This window comes from Bombus huntii, chromosome 7 (assembly GCF_024542735.1).
Source record: "Bombus huntii isolate Logan2020A chromosome 7, iyBomHunt1.1, whole genome shotgun sequence".
Lineage (NCBI taxonomy): Eukaryota > Metazoa > Arthropoda > Insecta > Hymenoptera > Apidae > Bombus > Bombus huntii.
In genome coordinates this window covers 5,745,591-5,770,340 of record NC_066244.1, presented here as the reverse complement: position 1 = coordinate 5,770,340, position 24,750 = coordinate 5,745,591, and the positions used below count along the sequence as shown (strand labels likewise).

The 24,750-nt window shown below is 39.0% G+C and overlaps 1 protein-coding gene across 2 annotated transcripts in view; it reads right to left on the bottom strand.

Annotated features, from left to right (window-relative positions):
• Positions 1 to 712: 712 nt before the first annotated feature.
• The window catches only part of LOC126867474 (zinc finger protein 628-like), a 120,285-nt gene continuing 96,247 nt past the window's right edge, over positions 713 to 24,750 (bottom strand). For both annotated transcript variants that reach the window (XM_050621944.1, XM_050621945.1), the window contains exon 4: positions 713 to 24,750. In XM_050621944.1, coding sequence (XP_050477901.1) covers positions 23,704 to 24,750 — 1,047 coding nt within the window. In that variant the 3' untranslated portion in view covers positions 713 to 23,703.

Here is a 24,750-nt window from a genome sequence, read left to right as displayed (position 1 = left end):
AATTTGATCTAATGTATTAGTGGACGTAGCACTATAAGATATTTAGGAGAGGAAATGTAGGCTCGACAATACCGAGACCGACTTTCGCGTTATGCTTAGACTGCCCCGATGGGCATTAGCGGTATACTTAGTAGTTGACTTTTCCAACGATGTAGAAGAAGAGAATTCGAGTGACGATGCTGTGTCGGAGGAAAGCTAAGGATGGGTGTGTCTAGCGCACGGGACCATCGGATTTGTTGGTGCCGATGTCAGTTAAGAAAGTGAGGGAAATAGGCTTCGTTGTTAATTGGTTAAACGAAGGGTCTTAACCACCCTCGAGAGAAAGTTAGTGGGAGGAAAGTTGCAGCGTACGTGAGAAAAACTAACTTTCCCTTGTCCCGCCGTGGTAGACAATAGTTTTTAGAAATTCTTCGGAAACAGACGTTTGTTTGGTTTGAAGGACCTTAGCAGGCAAGTGACTCGGGTTTATGACGGGTGCTTAAGGCTATTGAGGGTACGCCGTACGGAAGAGCGGACATCTGGTGTCCGTCTGGCCCGCGGTGTGTGACCTGGGCCAGGCAGAGAGTCGTCCGGCGTAACATTACATATATATATAGTATATTCCTTTATTTTCTATTTTCTCCAATTAAAACAGGAAAAAATGAAAAAGAATTCCAAAGGAACTCTTGTTTTACCTATAAAGGATATGTAGAAAAAAATCGAATACCAGCAATTGTTGAGATTGGACAGAATGTATTTATTTATCTTTGAAGTACGTAGAGTAAAGTAGATCAATGCAATGTTATGAGTAGTGTATCGAGTAGTAATTGTCATACGAGTTGCTAGGAACGAGTATGTATACCCACAACACCGAGGAGCTCAGCCGCTCAATTTTTTTTTTTTTTTTTGCACGACACTGATATACATTAAACGTTACAAGATAGCAATAACGATTATCACCGTTGTTTATCGTTATCATTGACGTTACCATAGTACCTTAGCCACAACTTTATTACATGACTTACATCTTTGGCATCGTGGATACCAGGATTCAACAACAATACACGCGTTCACGCACACACGTACACACACGCACGCACACACACGTACACGCACCAAATCTCAAATTCAATATCGTTTCTCGCGGCTTTTTTTTTTTAAAGTAACGCGAAACGCGGCATGCTGCTTACAATTAGTAAACTTAGGCTTCCTCGCATACCAGTCTCACCGACTGGAAATAAGTATAGTGTCGACTTGTTTCCTCCGTGACGATTCTCTTCTTTCTTTTTATCTCGTTTCCTTTTATCGTTTTTAAGAGATATTCGTTCCTTTATTAGCGATTCTTCGAGTTTACTTTGCTCGGATGTTCAATTCGTTGAAAAGTATTGCTCTTTCGACATTTGAATACGAAGAAATAAAGATAGATTCCAGTAGTAAAATGTATGGAGTCTGACACATTTTAATCAGACGTTTGATGTTTCTTTCATTTCGATTTGGATTTCGGTAATTAAGATACTCGAAATTTATATACTATTTGTGTAATAATAATTGAATTAATAATTTGTTAAGGGAAGTAGTGTACGATTTTATTAATTATTGTATAACAAATCGTAAGTTTACGTAGGATATTGTAAAGAAAAAAAGACTAGAAATTTAATTGCGTTTCTTAAACTAACGAAACTATTAATTTTATAGATTGCTAACAAATCTTCGAGCCTTAAAAAATCTCAAAATTGTACGAATGGAAGAGAACATCTTAGTGTTTTTAACGACACAAAGCTCCAACTCCATACTTTTCACGATACTAATTACACGTTACTTCAGTACGATTCTTTAACTGCGACAATTCAAAATTACTTAAAATAACTTCATTAAGGAGCAAAATAAAATCGTCGGATCACAAAGTACAGGGATTTTTCTTTTTTCTTTTCTTCGCGGAAGAAAATCGTCACGATTTAAAAGAACTCAAGCGATCCCCCGTCCATCTTTCGTCCGACGCTCTGTCTAATCGACATTTTGTTTCCCTCGCGCCGGTGGCACGCCGGCCCATCGTCATCGTCCATTTAATCGAGGATGCCGCGGACTTGGCTATCACAAATCTGGCACGAACGAGCCTTACAAAAAATACAATACACGCCCGCGACGTTTTGTTTCTTTTTTTTCACATTTTTTCTATTTTTTTTTTTAGTTTTTTTTTGTTTTATCACAGACCAGCGCGCCGCCCGACATTAGCATTCTTTTGCTAATTACGCGTCGCTACCGCTTTTGTTTCGCCTCGCATCATCCATCTACGAAAGCTCAGGGCTAGGAGAGGGGCTAAGGAGGGGAGAAGGGTCCGATCTATCAATTAGTCTTTAGCGGCCATCGATTCGTCGATCGTCGTTTCTGCTACACGACGTTTGCCCCGATAAATAAATCATTTTTCATAGAATCTCTCCTTTACCTTTTTCTTTCATGTTTTTGTCCGCTTGTATTTTCTTTTCGTAGTTTACCGAATGAAAGATCGAACTATAATTATGGCGAAGGTAATAAATAAATGGAAAGAGAATAGATATAATTTGTAGAAAATTAGACTCTTCTCTTGTTATATGTTGTTTTAAGAGATTGGTTGCCAGTAGCGAAAACTACGATTGGTCAGACTTCTGTCATGCTATGGCGTCTGTCTATTCTGGCAATATTCTACTCGAGTGTATAAATGTTGCGATCTGCGGTGTACTTTTTATTGATTTTCAAGCTAAAATAATAATAATAGGAAACTATGTGCGTTTATATACACGAGTTGCATCAGATTCGGGCTATAAAACACGAACAATATATCGATAAAATTAATTTATAAATTTCCAATATTTGCCAATCAAATTTCCTTTAAAACGCTTTCATATCACAAAACATATAAATATAAAAAAATTTTAATAATTTTAATCTTCCTTCTATAAAAAAATATTCCATAGTAACAAGTACCTATACTTTACAGCCGTGTAATTGCAAAATAAATTATGTAAAGCAAAAATAACACACGAGAAAAATAATGGAAAAACGAATTGTACGAACTCGAAGGATATTGCCAATTACGAAGACCAATCTAGAAAGAGAAAAAACGAGACATGAAATTATAATCACGCAGTAAACGAACGATCGGAAGGAATGGCGGCCGTATCGGAAGTAGCATCAGGAGTAAAGGTGCAAAGATGTGCGGGATCTACGCATACAGCGGCCGCCTGCTAGGTTCTCTCTCGTTTCTTCTTCCTTAAAAATTCTCGTGTGTGCCCTCGTGTTTGTCTCTCTCACGCTTTCTCTCACCCTCTCTCTCCCTCTCGCTCTCAACGATAACAATTGAATATGAATTAGAAAAATAACATTATATCGTAGACAACAATTGGTTACAATGTATATAATAATGTACCAGTAATAGTGTATTATTATTAGTTCTTTTTTTTTCTCCCCCTTTACACAGTATTTTTTATCCCCCGTTATTTTTTTTCACCGTTTTTTTTCTCTTCTTCCTTCTAAAGCGTACCATTGACGTGGGGCGCCGTGACTGGCGGTTCATGGTAACGCTAGAATTAAATTTTACACGCCGCTTCGTAGTCGTCGTACCGTCAGCTTGGTCGGTCGATCGATCGCCGATCCGTGATGATCGACGATCTCGCGGTCGATGGGATCGGATTCAGATGAGACTCGCAGCTTTGTACCACACACACAACGGCTATTTATACATACATACGTAATATATCGAACGCGGTTACCGTGAATGGGCTGACGGCATCCTGTTGCCAGTTTTGACGTCTAGCAAGAAATGGCGCGAAGAAAAACACGCGCGATATTCTTTCATTTTGTTTTTAATAGCTACTCGACATTTTTGTTAAAAAGTTGGAAAAGAAGAAAACATAAATTCGTTGATAAAGAGTCGCGTATTGCGAGCAAGTTTGAATATGTAGATGCTGTTATAGAAATATTTTAACTCTTGAGGGATGCTGACATAATATGTATATTAGCGCTAAAATTTTAGGCAGGATTATAATAAATTATAATATGAATATTAAACGTATATCTTTAATTTTTGTTTAATCCAAGCAACGTTTTTAAAAGATAGAAAAAACACGATAGGCATGTACTTTTAGCGAACGTTATTTTACTCAGAAATATTTTCCAATATTATTTCTGGCTTGGTACTGATAAATGAAAAATAATTATTCTGGAAGAGATCAGAAATGTGTTACTAGAAACAGAATTGATCTTACGATTATCATTGTTCTCTGGCATTTCTACGTGTCTCGTTTAAGTACGTTTTACAAGCTTGAATTTAGAAAACCAACTCAATTTGATAAGTTAACTAGTCTCAAAGTATCAAATTAGATCCAATCTAGGCAAAAATCGAGTAATATTTACAAAATTCAACAAAAATTTTTAAGGCAAGACTTAATCTCGAGTTTATCGCGCATCGATTTTCCTGTATGTAACTTGCGCGTATAAAGGCAATTTAGCCAACTATGCGCGTGCATGATATAAATTTAAGTAAGAAATAATTTCATTAAAAACTTGTAATCGAGTCACGGTTAAATTAAAATAGAAGAAAGGACATGGCTGCAGTTCGTTCAGCCCGTTCCGGCCAGTTCCCTAATTAATTAATTAATCGATTAACCAAGAAGCGAGCGTGGCACGTATCTCGAAGACAGCGCCCAGCGTCATTGGAAAAATTCGTGGACAGATTTCGAGACGGCCTGCGATATCATCACCACTGTTTCCTCTCTTATCGCCTCTTTTTATTTTCTTCCCACGCGTTTCTCTCTTCTCCCCTTTGTTTCTCTTTTTTTTCGAAGTTTTCTTCTTGTCTTTTTTTTTTCTTTTTTTACTTATAAGCCTCTCGCTTGTACGTTACGTAGAGAAAGAAACGTCGTTCGTTCGCTCGACATGTGTACAATCAATCAATTAAGCTAACACGTAACTATTTACGGTAAAACCTATTCACGGCTTGTACGACAGACACGTATTTATAATATATATATAATATATATATAATATAATGTTTATATATATATTACAGTTAGATTGCTCATTGTCAATTCATCGGTTTATCACATTTAGTACAAGTTGAAAAATATCTCTAACATCCACGTGGAGGGGCGGTATGACCACGTGCGCCACGTCGCGCGTTTCCAATTTCTAATTCCTCCTGGTATTCACCCGTGGCGCACGTGCCGCCCCCCTCAATTCGTCAAATTACGCTAATTATTACAAGTTACAATCATTAATATCTAACAGTAGGTACGACAAACAATTACGACAGTACGGCCACGAAATGTGTGTATGTGTTGTGTGTGTATTCATCCCATCTTCGTCTTCTTCCATTCTTTCGTTTTTCATTTTTAATTTTTTCTTTCTCGATCGCGCCGTATTACTCAAACATCCTCGCGAACCGGCTAAGTGTGATTGCAAAATCGACTTTCGTTAAAGCTTCGACACAGAAGGGTGAAGGCGGGGGTGGGTTTCATCGACGGGTCGGTAGAGGGTTGCCTCGGATTTAAGGGGCAGAGACGAGTATAAATTTCGGCGGGGCTACTCGAACGAATCTCACCGAGAACGGCGAAACGATTCTTCTTTCGTCCCCCTTATCGAGTTTCATCTCTTTTCAATTTCTCGTTTTCTCATGGATCCTCGTACTCTTTACGCTTCCACGCACCTCTGTTTCTCTTTTCTCCTTTCTACTTGGCGGCAGGATTAGTAACGGGACGATCTCTATTTCAGCAAAATTACACGACGAAGCGGCGGACATTCGTGCCATGGATTTACAAACAGTTCCAGCAGCGGGAAGAACGTTCGCTTTTCGAGGACGAAACAGCGATAGCCGTAATCGTTCGTTATTGCTAGGGTAACGAGAAGTCGAGAGAAGATTAGGAAAAAGGTTTAGTGATACAACTACGATTAATTTTGCCGAAATAGCGTGGGAACCGTGGCGTGCACGCGCGCCGCACCGCTTCCGCTTCCGCTTCAGCTTCCGTCGTTGTCAGAAGATCGGGATCTTCTTTACATCTTTACATCTATATTTCGATTTACGAAGCTTTTCCACGGCCTCAACAAATTTTGTATATATTTCTGGCGGAACAGTCGAGGATTATTACGCCTTTGGTGCAGGCGCGCGCGCGCGCGCGCACGCCTCGTCGGAACGTGGATGTGTTACGTTTTGCAACCACGCCGTGCGAACGGGTTCCAAGGTATCTTTTTTATACGTTACTCCATTCTCTCTCTCCTTTTTTTTTTTTACTTTTTTTTAGCGTTTCTTGAATCTCACTTTATTCTCGTAGACATCGTACGTACTATTACACAGACGAAGCTAAACGCTGAAATCGTTCGCAGGGTTTTTTTTTTATCCTTGTCATATTTATATTTATATCTATTATATTTATATATTTTTATATGTACTATTTAATTATTTTTTTTTTCGCTTAAATCTCTTTAGAATAGACACCGAAAAGACATCGAGAGACTCGAAGGAAGGTTTGAAATAGGAGATTAAAGTTTCCGTTTCCGGCTATTACGTTCGAAAATTGTCTGGCTACGTTAACGAGTCGAGCTAGCTACTACTTCTGCTGTTCTCTATACACGAATTACACGCGCGCGCGCGCGTGTGTGTGTGAATGTGTGTGGATGTTTGTACCGGGAGAGAGAGTGCGTGTGTGTTTTCGTTTTGTGTGTGTGTGTGTGTGTGCGCGTATGTGCGATACTCCGTGTGTGCGATCTGTCGTTGTATCTGTGTCGTGTATGTGTGCTTCGTTTTAAACCTACGAGTAGTCGTTCCGTACGGACGGACCGACGGACACCGAGGATTGAGCAAACTGTTATTGCACGGAACGCATAAACTCGAAACACTCCCCAATTGTTTCTGCCTCTTTCTTTTCCCTATGAACCTGCACGGTTCGCTGTGCTTCCGCGAGGAACTGGTCCTCGTCACGAACGATCCGATTTTCGCAAACCCGATCGAAACGCTAGCTTTCGGGTCAGAAGATTTTCACGATTTTGACTTTCGTAGAAAGACGATGATACTTTGAAGGATGGCTTTTGAAATTTTATTTTAAAGCGTTTTTATAAATTGAATCACGTGCCAGATTTTGTTTGCACGTAATCGATAACTGAGAATAGATTCGTAAATTAATATTAGTAATTTTATGTCGTTACTCGAGTTTGAGTAATTTTTTAACGTAAAATTTTGAATGAAAAATTGACGAAAATATCAATGCGTTTCGATGTAACAGGACGTAGTGCGAAGAATTTTATAGTTTCCCTTCTTACGATTTTCTTTACTATTTTCGTACAAACAAACTTGAAACGCATTCTGCTTGTCGAATTCGTTTTATGTATGGAACACGATTCATTATTAAAGGAGAAAAATGATACAAAAAAAAGATTGAATAAATTTCGGAAGATTCGGAAATGTGAAACGGGTGACGCCTCTTTGAAAAACTTGCTTAAAAATTACAGGTGAAATTAATATTTACAATCAACTATTTTCTTGCTTTCCGTTCTACTTCGTAGAATTCTAAAATCTCTGGAATTGTTAAATTTGCATTAAATGGATTTCCGAGTTATTTCCGAGCAACGTTTAAAAGAACCGTCGTCTTCCTGGTAGCGAGACCCGAATAAGAAACCGATATATAATTAAATAATTCAGAGGAACAGTGGTATTTTCGTCGCGAGGATCGGTTCGTCGCGGTTTTAATCACTTGCGTGGTCTCTATCGATTAAACATTAACGCCGAGAGACCTTCTTACAACATCCTACCTAAATACACTTAGCATATATCCTCGGAACATAGATAAACCAGTTAAAAACATTGTATATGTTCCTATCTACCTATACACAATATATAGATATAATGTTTGTATATCATAACCATATTAATAATATTAATTACATATATATATATACGATTGGAGTAAATAATTATTAATTAATCCTTATGCGTATATCACATCTGATCGTTCAGTCAGTATAGGAAGACCCTCGCCTCGTCACCAACACACACAAACCCGCTTTCAAGCATTCTTCCTCTAACCTTCGTCTAATCTCAAAATTACACGACGATCGATTCGAAATCTCGAATCATCGAGGCTCGTCGCGTATTTTATATCGTTTCTTCGTCTAACCCTTCTCTATCGTTTGCATCGATATCATTCTTCGCTTCACGTTCGCTTCTTTAGCCTTTCCCTTTCTCTCTACCTATCTCCCTTTTTTTTTTTTCGTTATTTTTCTCACTCTCTTCCGATTCGTTTAAATTAACCCGATAGTACGGCTACTATCTAAACAGACATTTAATTTTTTTATTTTGTTGTTGCTTGGTAAAAACCTGAAATCGCCATCGAATATCAATATAATACACTTAGTATGTACTTATAGTATAAATATAGGAACATTCATTAAATATATTTTCATATATATATATAATATTATCATCGTCATATATATATTTATATATATATTAGAATTTGTATATATATATATTTATATATATATATATATATTACTTGGTGTTGTATAGGTAGCTATAATTTTTAAACGTGGTTTAAAATGCCCAATCCATTCCATAACGCCTGGCCATGGGTGCTGCTTTGTTCTGGGATATTGTACGGAATTAACGTTACTCTTCGTTCGGGTAAATCGGGTTGTTTCAGTTCGAATGCGATTAAGTTCGAACGTGATCATCCATCGGTCCGCCGCGAATTGCCTGGAATTTCGAATTCTTCCGCATCCGAATTAATACGCGTGATCGAAGCTTGCATTCTGTTAACGTTGTTTCGAGGTCCAGACGAGGTGGCCGACTTTATACGCTTCGGTAACATGTGTATTTCCACGATTGAAAATAACAAAGATAGCCGCTTATTATAAACTGTACCATAAGTCGTTTAACAAGAAGTAAAAATTCTTTCTTACAAGTCCGAAGGTTTATCCATGACATTTAAAGTTCGACGAGTTGTTTAGAACGAGGAATAAAAATTTTCTTCTATAAGTTCGAGGATTTATCTACTTACACGATTCTTTAATGTGTATTTCTATATTCTAATCGTATCGTAAATTTACTGTACAGTAACGATGTCGTGTTAAAGATCGAAATCAAACGTACAGTTATATACATATCTATTCAGTTTCGAGTTTCTCTAAAGTTATGCTCTAAAAGTTTTTAATAATAAATAGTAATTTATTGGAAGAGAATCACGATCGTAAGAAGTAAGAACTATGTGCGCATGCAACGTCGCATAGTACGGTGTACTGACAGCAGGCTGTGTGTACACGAAAAGCCAATAATGCATCATCAATGGTGTGCATCGCAGCGAACATGTTAATTATCGACACCGCTACTTAATGCGAAACAAACATTAACGTGTTCGCTCGCTTTGCAGCTCGCCAGAATACGGTAATGTACGACAGTGAACGGTATTAAGCCTTCCTGAATAAACAAACACTTAAATTCGTAATATCATCGAAGTCATCGAAAAATTCAACCGCGAAAACAATTTTATACGCGGCAAAGGTTCCCCTAAAACAGAGAGAACATTTCGCTCAAATTCGAATAGGTGCGTCAATATTATTTGAACCTCCTGCTAAATTTCAATGATGAAACAAGTTCAAACATAAATATAGCGAAATGAGTTTCTATATAAATACAGTCTCTTGCGCCATCGAATGACATAAAAAATTCGATTAGTACAATTAATTGTATAAAACCTATAAATATATAGATTTTCGTCATTAATTCAACGCTACCTTGCATACTTCGGTCAAAGTCGAATGTGTGTATCAATATTACCTCAGCCTCGTGTTAAATATCAATAATGAAACAAATAGAGTTGTAAATACAGCGAAGGGAGTGCAAATATTTGTGTATTTGAATAAAAAATTAAATCAATAGAGCTTGTTCCAAAAACGAAAATGAGTAACTTTTAATCGTCGATTCACTCTGTATACCCTGACCGTACTCAAATATTGTTACCGTATCCAAATATCTACAAACAGTATTTCTATACAGAAATACCAACACGAAACGAAATCAAATACTCGAGATATTCGAAATTTCGACCTCGTAACAACGTACTTAGACAAGATATCTAAGAATCGCGCGAAGGCTTTCGACTCGCGGTTCCCGTGTTCCTTCACCAACACCGATTTCCTCCCTCGCGCATTGTTCTCGTATAGGCCATGAAATAGACGGATCGCTTGGCGTAAATATATCCGTAAATATAAATATCACTCGTAGGTAAACTATAAAAAAATATCACGCGGATATATTCGTTAGTGGACGTATGACGGAAAAACCAGCTTCGCCCCACCCCATTGGGCTCGGGAACCGTGCCGAGGCCATACGCGCGCTCGCGCGCCCCTGGAAAACCCAGGTTTGCTCCATTCCGTTTTGCTCGCGATCCCTTTGTGCCGGGACACACAATCGCGTTGAATATATTATGCCGTGCACATTTCGGAGGTACGTTTTACCGACTTCGATTGAAAGACGGTTGGCTATCACGCGAACTAACGTGATGCGGAGTCACACGCTCGGTCTATCGCGCTCTTTCCCTCTTTCCACTTGGCCTGCGTTTCGTACTCCGCTTGGTCTGCCCTCCTCTTCCCCTCTTTGTTCTCTATTACCTTATTCTCTCTGTCTCTGTCTCTCTTCCTCCTCGTTCTCTCTTTATGCACACTGACGCAGAGTTGCACATGAACGCGCACCGCGTCACGATTAATTGATTCCTGGAATCCCAGTCGTAAGTTCGGGGCGAACTTAAAACGAGGATCCGATGCATTATTTCGCGATATCGATGCGACCTCGCTCGACCAACCCTGCTTCGGCGAAAGGAAGATCGCGAGGTTCGTGGACTTTTAAGGTTTCTCGTGGTGGTGGCTCGATAAAGAGTGGAGTATAGAGTAAATTTGGAAATTGGCGAAGAGTAAAGATAGCTGGCTTTTCGTCTTACTTTTGGAATCGAAGTTTGGTAGCAGTCGCATTATCGCATTGTTATTTTTTAACGTCAAGGTCGTTCGGCGAAAGGAAGGTCGCGAGGATCGTGGACTTTTCGTGTTTCTCGTGGTAATCATCGATGGTCGTGCTTTGGTGGAAAGCGAAGGCGTTGGAGAATGTTAAAAAGTAAATTTGGAAGTTGTAGTTGCAAAATAGAAATAGGTGGTTTTTCGTCTTCTTGTTGCAACCGAAGTTTGGTAGAAGCCGCACTACTGCGACTATTTCTTCGTATCGAAGCAACTTCTGCCTCAGCAGAAGGCAGATGGTAAAGGATCGCGAGTATTTGCGGTATTTGTCGTGCTAACAACGTGTATTGGTAGTTTGATGGGAAGTTAACAGAGAATAAAGATAGGTGGTCTATGGTTTTCTTTCTGTGATTGCAGTTCGGCAGAGGCCGCTGAGGATCGTGAGGTAAATAGGAAGAAAGACCGGCTTACTCGCGACGACGAATAGAATTCGACGCTAGAGGTGGAGCGACAGAAAGTTTAAACGAAGGAAGTTTAAATTATTTAGAATGGTGGGTGTTACGCGCTAACTTTCGAGTTTTAGTTCGTCGTAGTGAAAGGAAAAGCTCGGCTTAATCGTGTTTTTCTAACGTTAAGTAGCATCTCAAGCTTCAACAAAATACCAACCAATTGTTATTTACTATATTACAATTGAAACATTAAAATTGTTTATAATAAGACGAAGATTAAAATATAAAAATTCGAGAACAGCGGCAGAGTAAATCGTAAACGTTGGAATCCCTATTTCGTTACGGTAGAGGACGGTAATAACTGAAAGACCAAGAAAAAGGATCCCCTTTTGTACGAAGGATACAAGGATAATGACGATTCGTTGAAGAGAATTGTGAGAAGTCTGAAGATTCCCTTGAGAAAACTTTATCCATACGCGTCTATTTTAAAATAATTCTAACGATATTATGTAACGTTTGATCGAAGGAAAAATGAGATCAAATGGAATTAGGTAACCTAAATTTCACCTAGACGATGGATATTCATGAGCCTCTTTTGGCATGGGAAACTCGAACTACGAGACATTCGGTTGGATGTAACACTGTCAATGGAAAGATTGATGGCATTTCACAACGGGGCGTGTCGAGTGTCTGTTTTTGCTTCTATTCGTGGAAATTTTTGGCTCGACGCGGTGTCAATACTTCGTGATCATTTTTTCAAGAACAGAATGCAGCTGCCTTTATTTTCTTTGTTACAAATCGGTGCATCGCACGTATTCGATCGAATCGGATTGTTACGAATCAGAGGCATCGTCGATAGGTATGAATATCGCAAAATGATATTATTACTATGAAAATATCCAGAAACAAACTGTATCAATTTAAAAGTTAAAATTTCAAGATCAGAAATAATTATTACATCAAAATCGCCGATATTGTTGAAGTAAATAAATCATTTCAACATTACATTTTGTTCGTAAAGACTATAAAAATGAAATTTATTTCAACTATACGTTTTTCCTAAATCTGATGGTTCTACCAAACAGTGATTTTACGATACTAATCTCAATTCAAGTTCCGAATAATCGCTTAAGATATTGGCTGAACAGTTACTGTTCTATTTTTCGAACAATCGTATTTTGAGATTAAAAACGCGTGGGCGTTTCATTTCCGTAGAACAGAAGCAAGAATGCTGTAAACTTACGAAAATTGAAAGCTTCCTATTTTAGAGAGAAACGTCTTGTATTTTCTCTAAACTCCCCTTTCTCCCCTTTTTATCTGTCTCGTATTAACATTCTTTTTATTAACCATCAAATGACATAAAAGTCAGAAGATTAACGGAACTTGACTTATCATATTCTTCCCATATAATCTCGAATTAAAAATAGACATGAAAATCTGTTGGATTTAAGACAACGACATTTTTGACGATTTTATTCTTACACTATATTATTCCTTCGTATATCTTTCCTTAAAATTTCACTAGTTACAAGATTTATGCTCTAGTCGTCGATAGTTTTATATAGTAGCGTTAAATTTCCCATAAATGCAGAAACATATCCTCGGTTCAATTATTACCAATATCTTCCCTATAAGGCCATGGAAAACAGAAAAAGTAGACTTTCGAAAGTGTAAATCGACGATTCCCGTAGAATTACTACACTGCACAGAAAGAATACGTGAAATTTCAAGTGTAACGGTGTAAAACCGGAAGTTCTCACGTCTGTGAAAAACGTGACAACGCGTGGCTCATCCTCTTCTCCGTGACATCTGTTTTTCTCGTTCCTCTTTTGCCGGACACACGGTCCCGCGGGAATGTTTTTTTCCGCGGGATATGAAGATTTTACCGCGCCGTCACAGAAGAGTTATCGGAAGAATCTTTGTGGGTTTTTGTTTTCTAGGTCGAGTAGAGAGACCGGCGAAAAAATCGCTCTCGTAATTTGGACGGGCTGCGAAACCTCGACTAGAGCACCATTGACGATTTTAACTTTGTGATTTGGCAAATTGGAAGAGTGCGAGGCGACTTTCGCCCTTTGATTTTCTCCCGGTCAAAGGACTAGTTTTCGCTATCGATTCACTCGATAGGAACACAACTGTGATCGAGTTTCATCCACGGTGGCTCGTGAAAGTATGCCAACATTTATAGAAACCTGTTAGAAATATATTGTGTGTGTTGTACGTAATACTTTGAAATTATATTGGCGCTATAAAGAGATTCCAGCATTGCGATTATATCGGTCAATTTAGAAACAAATCTGGAAATGTAAATAAAAGTTACAAGATACACATTTGATACAAGTATGTACAGAGACGATAAAAATATTTGAATGGTCAATTATTCGTTATATTAAATAAGCCTCGATATTCGGTGGAATTCTTTTTAATTTTTATTATACTCTTAAGATATTTATCTATGCTGCATGCTAATTATTTTACCAAATATATGTTTGACGTAAATGTTTCGTAATACCTACATTTTTCAAGTTGGTTTCAAATTTTATCAATATAAACGTGACTGTTGTGTCTCGCTGCAGAGCTAATGAAATTTCAAAAAGTTTTACATAATACATACAATAGGATATAGAAGTTTCCTATGATAAATGGTCAAACGCTTTCGTGAGCTGTATCTTTCCTTCTCCATTCCACTTAAATATTACGAATAGACTCGAATGAGTATAATTAAATTTTATTAACCGAGGTTGAAAAGATAGTAAGTAGTTTGACTTCACGCGGTTTCTGGTTATAAATCAACACATTGTGTAAATGAGAGACGAATTGTATAATCAAATTTTGTAGACTATTGACAGCTATGTTCGTTTCAACGTTAAAATACGTTTCGTGTTATCTTTTTGTAAAATTCGTAAACTTACTGGAGAATTATCAATTCGAAATTTCTGCAAGGTAACAAATGATTTATCTTTTTAGCCAATTATAATTTCCCTTCTAAATTATATGACATACAGTATACTTTAAAATATATTTTGCAAAGAGAGAAGTAATTACGAGCTGTGGCATATCTTCTCATATATTCTGCTGTTCTTGCTTCTGAAACGTGTAAACTTTAACATCTGACCTGTTTGATAACCTCGCTATATCGCTTCCATCAATTGCATATCTACAAAGCATGCGATGTCCTGTCTCATCAAAGCATTTACTTTACTTCATATATTTGACCATATTTGAAAGAAGCATTAAATAATCACACATGATATTTATATTTACATAAATCCCATTAAAATATATGAAAAGTAAAGTAAAGAAGTTAGTTTTTAAATAAATAAGTGCGTAGAATTTGTATTAAAAATTCCTGGAAATACGCATTATTCGAAAAATATATAACTCCGATACACAATGTGTTATTTGTTATATAACATGCGATCTTGCATCTATCGTGCAAGAATACAAAAATGACACGCGTGCTTTTAAACGAAAAATTGCTTTCACAGTTGGTGAATTAAATTCTTGTAAAAATTCTCGTACGACCCCTTTGTTCTTGTACTATTTCATATCATCTATCATGTTATCACAGTAAATCAAACGTTTACTTAGTACCTTGATAATAAAAGCTAGCTAAAATTCGAGTCGATATTTCGATATCACATATGTAATAGTAATCGTTATAAAATATTATCACTGTTGCATATGTCGTTATTACAGATTGTGCTTGTATAAAATATATATATATCGTTCGTTGTCAATCAATATCAAATTATAATAGTTACGCAACTATCAAATTAGTCGAATTGATCACGTGAAATGTATTTCGGAATTGTAATATATTTAAACAGTCGATATTTAAAATAGGTCCGATTATCACACGTTGATTGTTAAAATATATTCGTGAAAAAAATTTTCTCGAAATTAATAATGTAAAGTACTTGTTACTCTAAGACCAATCCGTATGCTAGAATAGATAGAGCAATTCAGTTAGCGAAATTAATAAGAGAAAATGAACATGACTAATGTAAAGATAAAGACATAGATCTCTTCTGCATTCGTTGATAAGTTTTCTGAACACGCTATCTAACGCATAATGGTGTTCATGTTAAGCTTTTAACTAAGATGATAAATGCAATTTCTTATCATTTTACGTATGCATGATCGAATAGCATAATCGCTATTCGTTTAATATCTAACGTTCCATTTCATTGCAATATTTGGCACCGTTGTAATACCAAGTTTGTCAGAAATTCGTATCGAGCAATTTTGAATATAAATCAGAAGACTGCGGATTTTTATGCAAGTTCGTATTTTTATAAATACGCTTAACTTAAATCGAATAGAACTTGGAGCGTCATATTTTGACAATTTTTTTATATTATTTGCATTCCGTGCATCTTCACACTTTCGTCTTTAAATCTCCCCATAAATGCATAACAATCCGCACATTGTAAATTTAACAATAAATTCGATAATAATTATCCAATAAAAATGCTCCTATTCGTTTCATAATGTTGCATCTCGACAAAGATGAAACACGCGATCAGGGTGTTCGTTTTATCGGACAATTTTCGAGCTGTTCCCTTAGCACGTTTCATTTATTCCCCGTTAATATTACTATATATATTTCCATACCAAATTCTAGCTGTCTAAATATTTGCACGAGTATCTGTTGAAAATATTTGCTAATATAACACCGTTTTGTGTTTCGATTTTTGTAATCATAACTCTAACACATTCATTCCCACACCGTTTAAAAGGACGGATGGAAATAAAGGAGGTGACGAAGATAAAATAACGCTACCAGATATGAAACTCATTTTTCAAGCTATACAGACTAAACTGATCTAAATATTCGTTAGTCATTCCAGACTGAACGACACTAGTACGCTAAATAAATATTTCTTTTATCATTTAAAGGTATCGATATCACAGTTTAAAGAATATACCTATAGATAGCTTTCGTTGCACAAGTAATTTTTAAAAATCACTCGTTTCTCTTCCTAATATCGTTACAATCATCGTTCGATATTCGAATCGAAGATCTACGGAATCTATCGAAATTCAAGAAAATACTTTCTTATTCAAGATACCGGTATCACAGATTAAACAATATCGTTTTCATCACAAACGGTGTAGCTTAAGAAGTAAACGAAGGAACTGACGTTAAAATGATCACGAATTCTCGAAATATTTGAAGAATACACGAACTTCGATCTCAGTGAAATCTTATCGATACACACTGATAGCCGACACAGTGTTCAAATTAAATATCCTAAAATTATCCTCAAACTCTGTTACGGTAATAACCTACGACCAATGATTTGACTTAAGATCAGACCAGAGTTAAATAGTTCACCGTGAACTCTATTACACGATCACCTAATCTATCAAATATTCTGCAAACTCGCAAATTCATAAACCCTTCGAATCTATTAAAAATATGTTAAAAAAAGGAAGGTAATCGGATGACGTAAGGATCGCGATCGCGAATTGCAAGGGGTAGTTTCTCCCGTACAGAGAACGATCCTCGAAGCACGGTCGGTCGTACCACGGCGGAGCAGGAAACGTCAAGCACAGTCGGTCTTTCAGTGACAGAACGATTTGCAGCTTCCCTCGGCCGTCCATAACGCAGTAAATCTGGCGTGCAGTGGAAATGGAGCGGCAGCGGGCGGACGTGGCTGCCTGTATAAAAGCTAACAGAGGCATCAGGCGTCATGGAACTATTTTCCTTAATCCTTGGATCGTTAATCACGCGCGAGAGACGGACACGATACGCGGTCCTGTCGACCGTCGCGTTTTTTTTTTTCTTTTTTGTTCTTTTCGAGAGACCGCACGAGATGGACAAACCAGCGTAAATTAAAAGTCTCGCCGTGTTTGTATCTTCTATATTCGCGCCTCTTCATTCTCCTTCTTCTTCGTTCGTTTTATTTTTGTTTTTTTCTTAGTTTATCATTTTCCTCCGCTACTTTTTCTTTTAGCTTCATTTTAATTTCCTCTATTTTTCCCTTTCCTCCCTACGCGCGCAAATGTTCTTATTTTTCTTCGTTTCCTTTAATTCTGTTTATTTGTTTGCTTGTTTGAAACTCGTTGACATTCGTTGGACATGTTCTCTATTCGCTTATATCCGCTTCTTTCGTTTAGTTTTTCTTCCTTAATAGTTTCTCCCTTTCGGTTCACTTTTTCAAGTCAACCTAATATGTTCGCCTTCCTTCGTTCATTCGTCCATCGTGGGACGATGATTATTCGCTTCGCGTTGTAAAACTTACACCTTTAATCGACTCGACTATATATATATATATAACATAATATACGTAATTTATCGACTAAACCGAGTCATCGCGGCGCCGGACCAGTCCGCTCGCAGGGAAATGCGAGGCTCGAAATTTCTTTCTTTTTTTCTCCATTATTTATATTATAGGTCGACTCTGTTCCTCGTCTAACACACGAGCCTCTTTCGTGTAATAGGTAAGTATTCGTTATTATAGTCTTTTTCTTTGGCACCTTCTTCCCGCGAGCGGTCATTTTGTCTTCGTCGTTCCTGGCTGCCGGGCCACGATCATTCTATTCTCTTAGATAGCACCTTCGTTATTCGACTTCGTTTCACGAATGCGCGATACACACAGCAGCAAGTACGTCGTAAATTACTAGCTAAATGACTAAACGTTAATTCTGACGGAATTTGGGCAAACTGACCTCGCAAGAATCGAGCCTGGTTTACTTCTCCTCCATTTTTCTTTCTTAATGTCGTTCTTCGTACATCGTGGTCGGACTCGCGAGACTTTCTTCGATTAACCGATGCCGCATTCTTTTCCCATTTTCGCGGGTGCAAAGACGAGCGACGTAATCGCGTGTCCCCGGAAATTACAGAAGCGAAGTGCGCCGCGACGTGGGATCCATACGGGTGAAAGATCGACTTGAACTTGGTACGAAACCGCGGTCGATCCGGGGATTTTGCTCTTTGCGTTCGACTTGGCGAAATTCGAATAATCGACAGAGAAACTATCGGTTAACGTTTCTTGGTTTCTTCGTTCAAATAATTCGTTAATTCGGGTAACACGTAGCGATGAAGAAATTCGATATCGAAAATGAATATTCATACTACTACGATTTCATTACTTCTGAATTACAAAGTTATTCTTTACGACGTTATACTTTCTTTATCTATCTGCGTGTAGAATTACATTTTTATATGCTGTAAAGTCAGAAGCATTTTCGTAAGATGATCTTTGTAAAGAGTCAAGGATATTAATATTTTCTTAATTATTTACAGAGAAAAAAGCGTCTAAGCGTTAAGAGTTGGTAAATATTCGAAAATACGAGGTGTAAACTATACGTACGTTGTAAGTCAGAAATAATTGTTGCATCAATATGTAATACCTGCGACTAACGAAAAATTACAAAGTAAAAACTCTATTAAATTCGCTAGGATGGAACGCAAAGAGCTATCGGTCTCCCAGCATTTCCGCTCTCGGTTTCAGGTTTGAGCAACGATCACGAAATCACAGCGTTCGCTAAAACGAGGCAAGTTGTGTACAAGAATAAAATATAGAAGAACCTTCTGTTTACGCATCTTTCACAGCTATATCATATCCCACGTTCTCCCGGGGACAAGTAACAGTCGCAGTATCCCGTGTCGTTAAAAACAGCTCAAATCGCCCACGACCGAACCAAGAATTTCTCTCGTCGTTCCTATATCACGCAGCTACTTCAAAGCAGATCTCGATCACCAGGACGGCGAAAGATCGACGCAAGCTATGCGATAACTTTCACGAAAAGTAAACGAGACATTGGCACTGGGACGGCACGTTTGCAACAACGATCGCTGTAGATCTCATTACTTATCCTTAATTTAATGTCTATTTTAGAAGACGGAATAACGCGCCGAATAATTTACCATCCGTCCAAGTGATCGATCTTCGTTCCCACCGGTGGACGCGTCCATCGTCGACGTTTCTATCCACGGATCCATCTCTCTCTCTCTCTCTCTCTTTCTCTCCCTCTCTCGTTGTCTCAATCCCTCTCCATCTCACTCTCTCTCTCTCTCTCTGCAGCCTGTTCACCAGGCGAGTAGTTATCGTAGCCTTGTGAATAGTTAAGACGCGACGAGAGGTTCAAATTCGATCGCAAAATCCCGGTCAGGGAACCGGACGGAAGTTGTTGGTCGATCTCGCGATCGACAGCGATCCAGCGTCCGATGGGAGATGAGCGAACGCTATACGAACGACTAACAAGTGTAAATGTATTTTCGGCGAACCTCGAGGATTCGAGTAACGTTGTTTGTATATGTATGTATGTAAATACATATATATATATATATATGTATATATGTAAACACACACATACATATATATACATACGTTGTATGCTCGGAATCCTCGGAATTATGGAAACGAGTGGAACGACGATGTGAACTCGCTTGCGAGACCAGGTCCCAAGAGAATGAGCCGGCACTCTCGTTTCTGCGCTCGCGCATATGTGCATTCTGGACGATCTATCGTTTCATCGATGTGTATTTGTATGTATATGCATGTGTATGTATATATATGCGTACACGTATCAGGGACATACATATATATATACACGTAAACAGCAAAATGGACACAATTGGCTAAGAAGAGGTTTTTGAAAGAACCGCGGAGACCGTGTGATAATACACGGTGTCCTGGTCGGTTTTCTTTTTCTACTTGCGTGACGGCTAGAACGGAAAACACACGCTTTATTGCTAGATCGCTAGGTTTAAAAAGGATACACGGCTGGCTTTCCAAGGCACCGGCAACGCTTCCGAGAAGGGCCTGGCATGATTCGCGCCTATCCTTCGCATCCATGCTAACGTTGAACGCGTCGCTGCGTCCTTTGGACCTGAAGTCTATCGTTTCTTTCAATTGTATGCAACGTCTTTTGACCACCGGCGACAAGAGTTACGATCGATTGATCGTAGAAGTTACATAGATACCGTAGCGCAGAGCTAGAAAAATGACTAGCGGGATAGCACTGGTGCAAAGGAAGCAAGTATTGCTCTCTGTCGCTCATCGTTACGCGTTCTTACGCTGTCTTATTTGCATATGTGACACGTTCGGTCCATCACATCCCTATTCTTTTTGCTATCTTTTCATCTCTGTATTATAGGTATATGCAATAGTTCAATAGATCGATTGATTATAGAGAATGGTATTCTTTGGAATATTTCGAATCATCGTGTTGATCGTTTCAATGTAATTTATCGTTTAAACAATTGTCGTTTTAATTTATTCTTCTCTTCGTATTCTGTAAAATGTTTTAAATCTTTGAGCATCGAACGTTCGATGTTGTTAGATCGAAAGGTGGCAGTTTCAATGTAATTACTTTTTACATGGTCATTTGTTAAATTTAGTATTTCGTTGAGTTGGACTCATTGATTATATTCTTTGAAATGTCTGACTGTCAGGTTGAGGAGCGAAAATTCTTATGCGATTACTTTTTAAACGATTACTTTTTTAATTTGGTATCTCGTAATGATACTTAAGTTAAGCTAATCTCGCGCAATAGAATACGTCGTTTGGTTAATGAAACAAGTTCGAGGACAAATTAAGAAAATAATTATAGCGTAAATTGAATTATTTTTCTCGTAATTAATCGACTGCCAAATATCACGGTATTTGTTTAACCACTCTCGTTACTCCTTCCACGTGTGACGTGTCTTTATTATTTGTTTTAAGGATAGAAAACATAAAGACGCAAGCAGACGCTATTTCAGGTGAAATTGTGAAGGAGGAAACTACTCGTGATATTCGCAGTCTAGGCTGTAGACCAGAGTGGCTAATTAATTTCAGAGGAAGAATAGCAAACATGATTGTTTCTCGTGAGATGCTGCTGCGAGAATCCTCCACTTGTAACGAATAATCTCGAGCTACACGTATAACACGGATTATGTTTCTAGCGCAGCTTTTGTTAATTAATTCTTGAAATTCAATATTTCGCGATACTTGCAGTCAAACAATTAAGTAGTTTGTCTAATCCCCATTAAACTACCACCTAAAATTCTATAAACCGTGTCTTTTGTATCCATCATTGCATATTTCTAAATAAGAAATTTACGTTTATTTCATTTATCTGATTATTTTCTCGCCACGATTTATCATTTTTTATTCAAATAATAGAATCTCAGATTGAAACAAAAGGATCAAATCGAGAGGAGTTCAATTAATCCTCGTCTATGTTCCTTCACAGGTTTTCTTGGAATTCAGGGAATTTTCGAACAATAGAGAAACGCGATCGAGTCGGAAATAATGCAAAAGGCACGGTAAGATCGATCGAAGACTAGCTAAAATGTTGCTTGGATGAAGATAAATATCAATCCGGTCCAAAGATACCACTCTTCTGCATCATTATACCAGCAATTCCGCTGTTTCTTTAGATTAATGGAATAAAAAGAACGAAACTGTAAGGATGCGAGTAAAGCAAGTTACCCTTAACTAGTTACAGTGAAATAGAAGCATGTTAACTCTTTACCGAAGTTCTAGGCTGGATAAAAAATGTAAACCTTCGCTTGTAAGTTATAATTGAGTCGCTCGGAAGCCACAACGATCAACCTCATAAATTAGAAGGTGAGAAATACGATGATGTTACAAATATTATTTCTTCAAATTTATGTTTGTTTTACTCTCTTGATAGATAATACTTACAGACGCGTGTCTTGTTTCTTTAAGAAATTGGATATTTATCGTACATTCGGGTAATACGATTGAGAAATTTAGAAAAAGAGCATCCGTCTTCCGGGATACGCAACTATAAAATTCGAACTGATCAACAATTTTCAACATATTTAAGTCACATATTACTTGAGAGTGAAATCATGACAATATTTATAACACACAAAGTATTATCTGGATCTGACAGTACTAGTTAAGGGTTAAATCAACTTAAAAAATCCAATTGCACCTAATGATTCAAACGTTAACTCGTAAATATAAGGGAAATCTTGCATCGTATTCGTTTTTTTTTAACTATTCTACGATAAAGTTCCATAAAAAAAATTTGATCAAAAGGGTCACATTTTTCATATTAAATTGTCACGGAATCGGGGCCAATATATCAATCATAAACGTTATACTAGACGTTACATATTTTTCCACTAGATTTCCATTCAGGAGATACTTCCCGTCCAACCAGGAGTCGCGACGTGTCCTCGACTGCGTGGCATAGGGAAGAATGATCGTTATCGCGTGCACTGTATAAAAATCGCATCGATTACGCTGACAGCTATTACGTAAACGAGTAGATCGCTCGTCGGTGGTGCACGAAGACGAAGAAGACAACAAAAACGAGCCGTCGTCGTCGACGTCCGTCGCGTTCTTTGGTTTCGAATCCTTTATCACAAATTAGTCTCACTAACGTTAAGTAGAAATCTTCGACCTTCTTCCACTTTCGTTTTTCTTCGTTCACTTCGTTCTTCTATTCTCTTACACGCTCGTGATAAGATTACAATCACGCGTGTACAGCCATCGTCGTCGACGATTTCTTCATTTCCACTCTTCTTCTGTAATTGACTCGTCTCGATGGGCAAAAATGGCTGGATGGATACGTGGTTCTCCTCTTCTTATCGCGCTCTAGACGTTTCTCGAATCTTCCTTTTCTTCGATTACGCACCAGAGAGAGGAAAGAACTCGTGAAAAAAAAAATCGCAAGTTGAACGAGCCTCGAAAAATGGATCCGAAGACGCGAAGTTTGCGAAGCGTAGTTTAACGTTATCTTAAAAATATGCCGATCTCCCGCATCCTCCGAAGTTTCACGCCAGAATTTCTCTCGTTCGACTCTGAGAAGAGCGGACATCTCGCGTGGACGAACCTTCGAAAACTACCTTTGCGTACGTTGACGTTCTCTCACCTGTCTGCTCGCCCCTTGTTACGATCTTTTACTCGATGATCGGGCGAATTCTACATGAATGAAGCTTCGTTATTTTTCTTACGTCGTTGTCTCGTTTCTTCGAGTATCTCTGACACGGAAAGGGTGTTCCGCGGGATGTAACAAACGCGTTCAACGATACACAATACGCAAGCATCGCGGTTAAAATAATTCGTTTTTCTACGATCGTTGTATACAAGTGATTCGCTGTCGGTCCCTGAAGCGGTGCGCGTAAAGCAAGAATCGCCACGATTAGCTACTACCTAAAGAAAAACTTGCAACATCGAAATATCTTTGTGGCGATTGCGTACTTCGAGGAGTCGATTCGCTCACAATCGAAATTCATCCACTTAGAACAACCCTTTTCGCTATCGCAGAATCCCTAAACACCCGAGCTAGAAGACGCCGCAGCGAGTGACAAGAACGTCCGTACAATCCACGCAGTTTAGCGTTGGTGTATATGGGTGGTGAGATGCTTGGACAAATAATCCGCCCTGGCGAAACATTTGCCGCACATTTCGCAGTGATACGGCCTCTCTCCGGTATGGATACGAAGATGCCTAGTAAGGTCGCTTTTTCCGCCGAACGCGCGTCCGCAGAAGAGACAGACGAACGGTCGTTCGCCGGTGTGCTTACGTACGTGGAGTTTCAGGTTCTCCTTCGAACGGACGCACTTACCGCAAAAGGGGCAGGCGAAGCGACGTTCGCGCCTGTCAACCTCGTGACTGCTGCGAGCCAGGCTGATCACAGGATCCGTGTGTTCGGAACGATCGTCGTCCACAGCGTTGTCATCCGTGTCGCCAACCTCGCTGGTACCACCGGCTGATCTGCTGTTTCCTGTAGGAGCCTCGGTCATTTGAACCTCGACAGCCTCGCCGGGATTCTCCTGCACGCTGGCTGTCTCAGAGATGCTCTCTTCGCGAGCATTTTCATTGAAGGTTCCCCGCGTCTCTTCCTCACCTGGATTGGTAGTGGTGTCGCTCCCTGTCTCCACCTGCGATGGTTCCCCGGTGCTGGACACCTGGTCGCTTCTCTCTGCAGCCGCGGACACCGTCATCGCGCTACTCTGAGGCTCCGGAGCTCGTTGCAATCGTTCCAACGCGTGGTTCAGTCGGTGCTTCTTGAAGGACTTTAGGTACCTAAACTGCATGCCGCAGACGTCGCAGGTGAAGAGCTTATCGGCCGGTAGGCGGGCCCGATGGTTTTGCTCCCGGTGTTTCACGTAAGCGGATCGGTAACGGTAGCGTTGGCCGCATTGCTCGCAGGTGAATGGTTTGTCGTCGCTAGCCTGGCCGGCGTGCTGAAGCAACGCGTGCCGTTCCAGCAACCAGGCGGAAGGAAACGTAGCCAGACAGACGCCGCAGCGACGCGCCAACCCCGCCAGACCGGCGAAACCGCCGTGACCTAGCAGGGAACCGCTTCCGCCGCCGCCACTCGTGCGTTCCACCAGGGCACCCCAACCTCCTGCATCCAAACCGAGGGCCAGCGACAC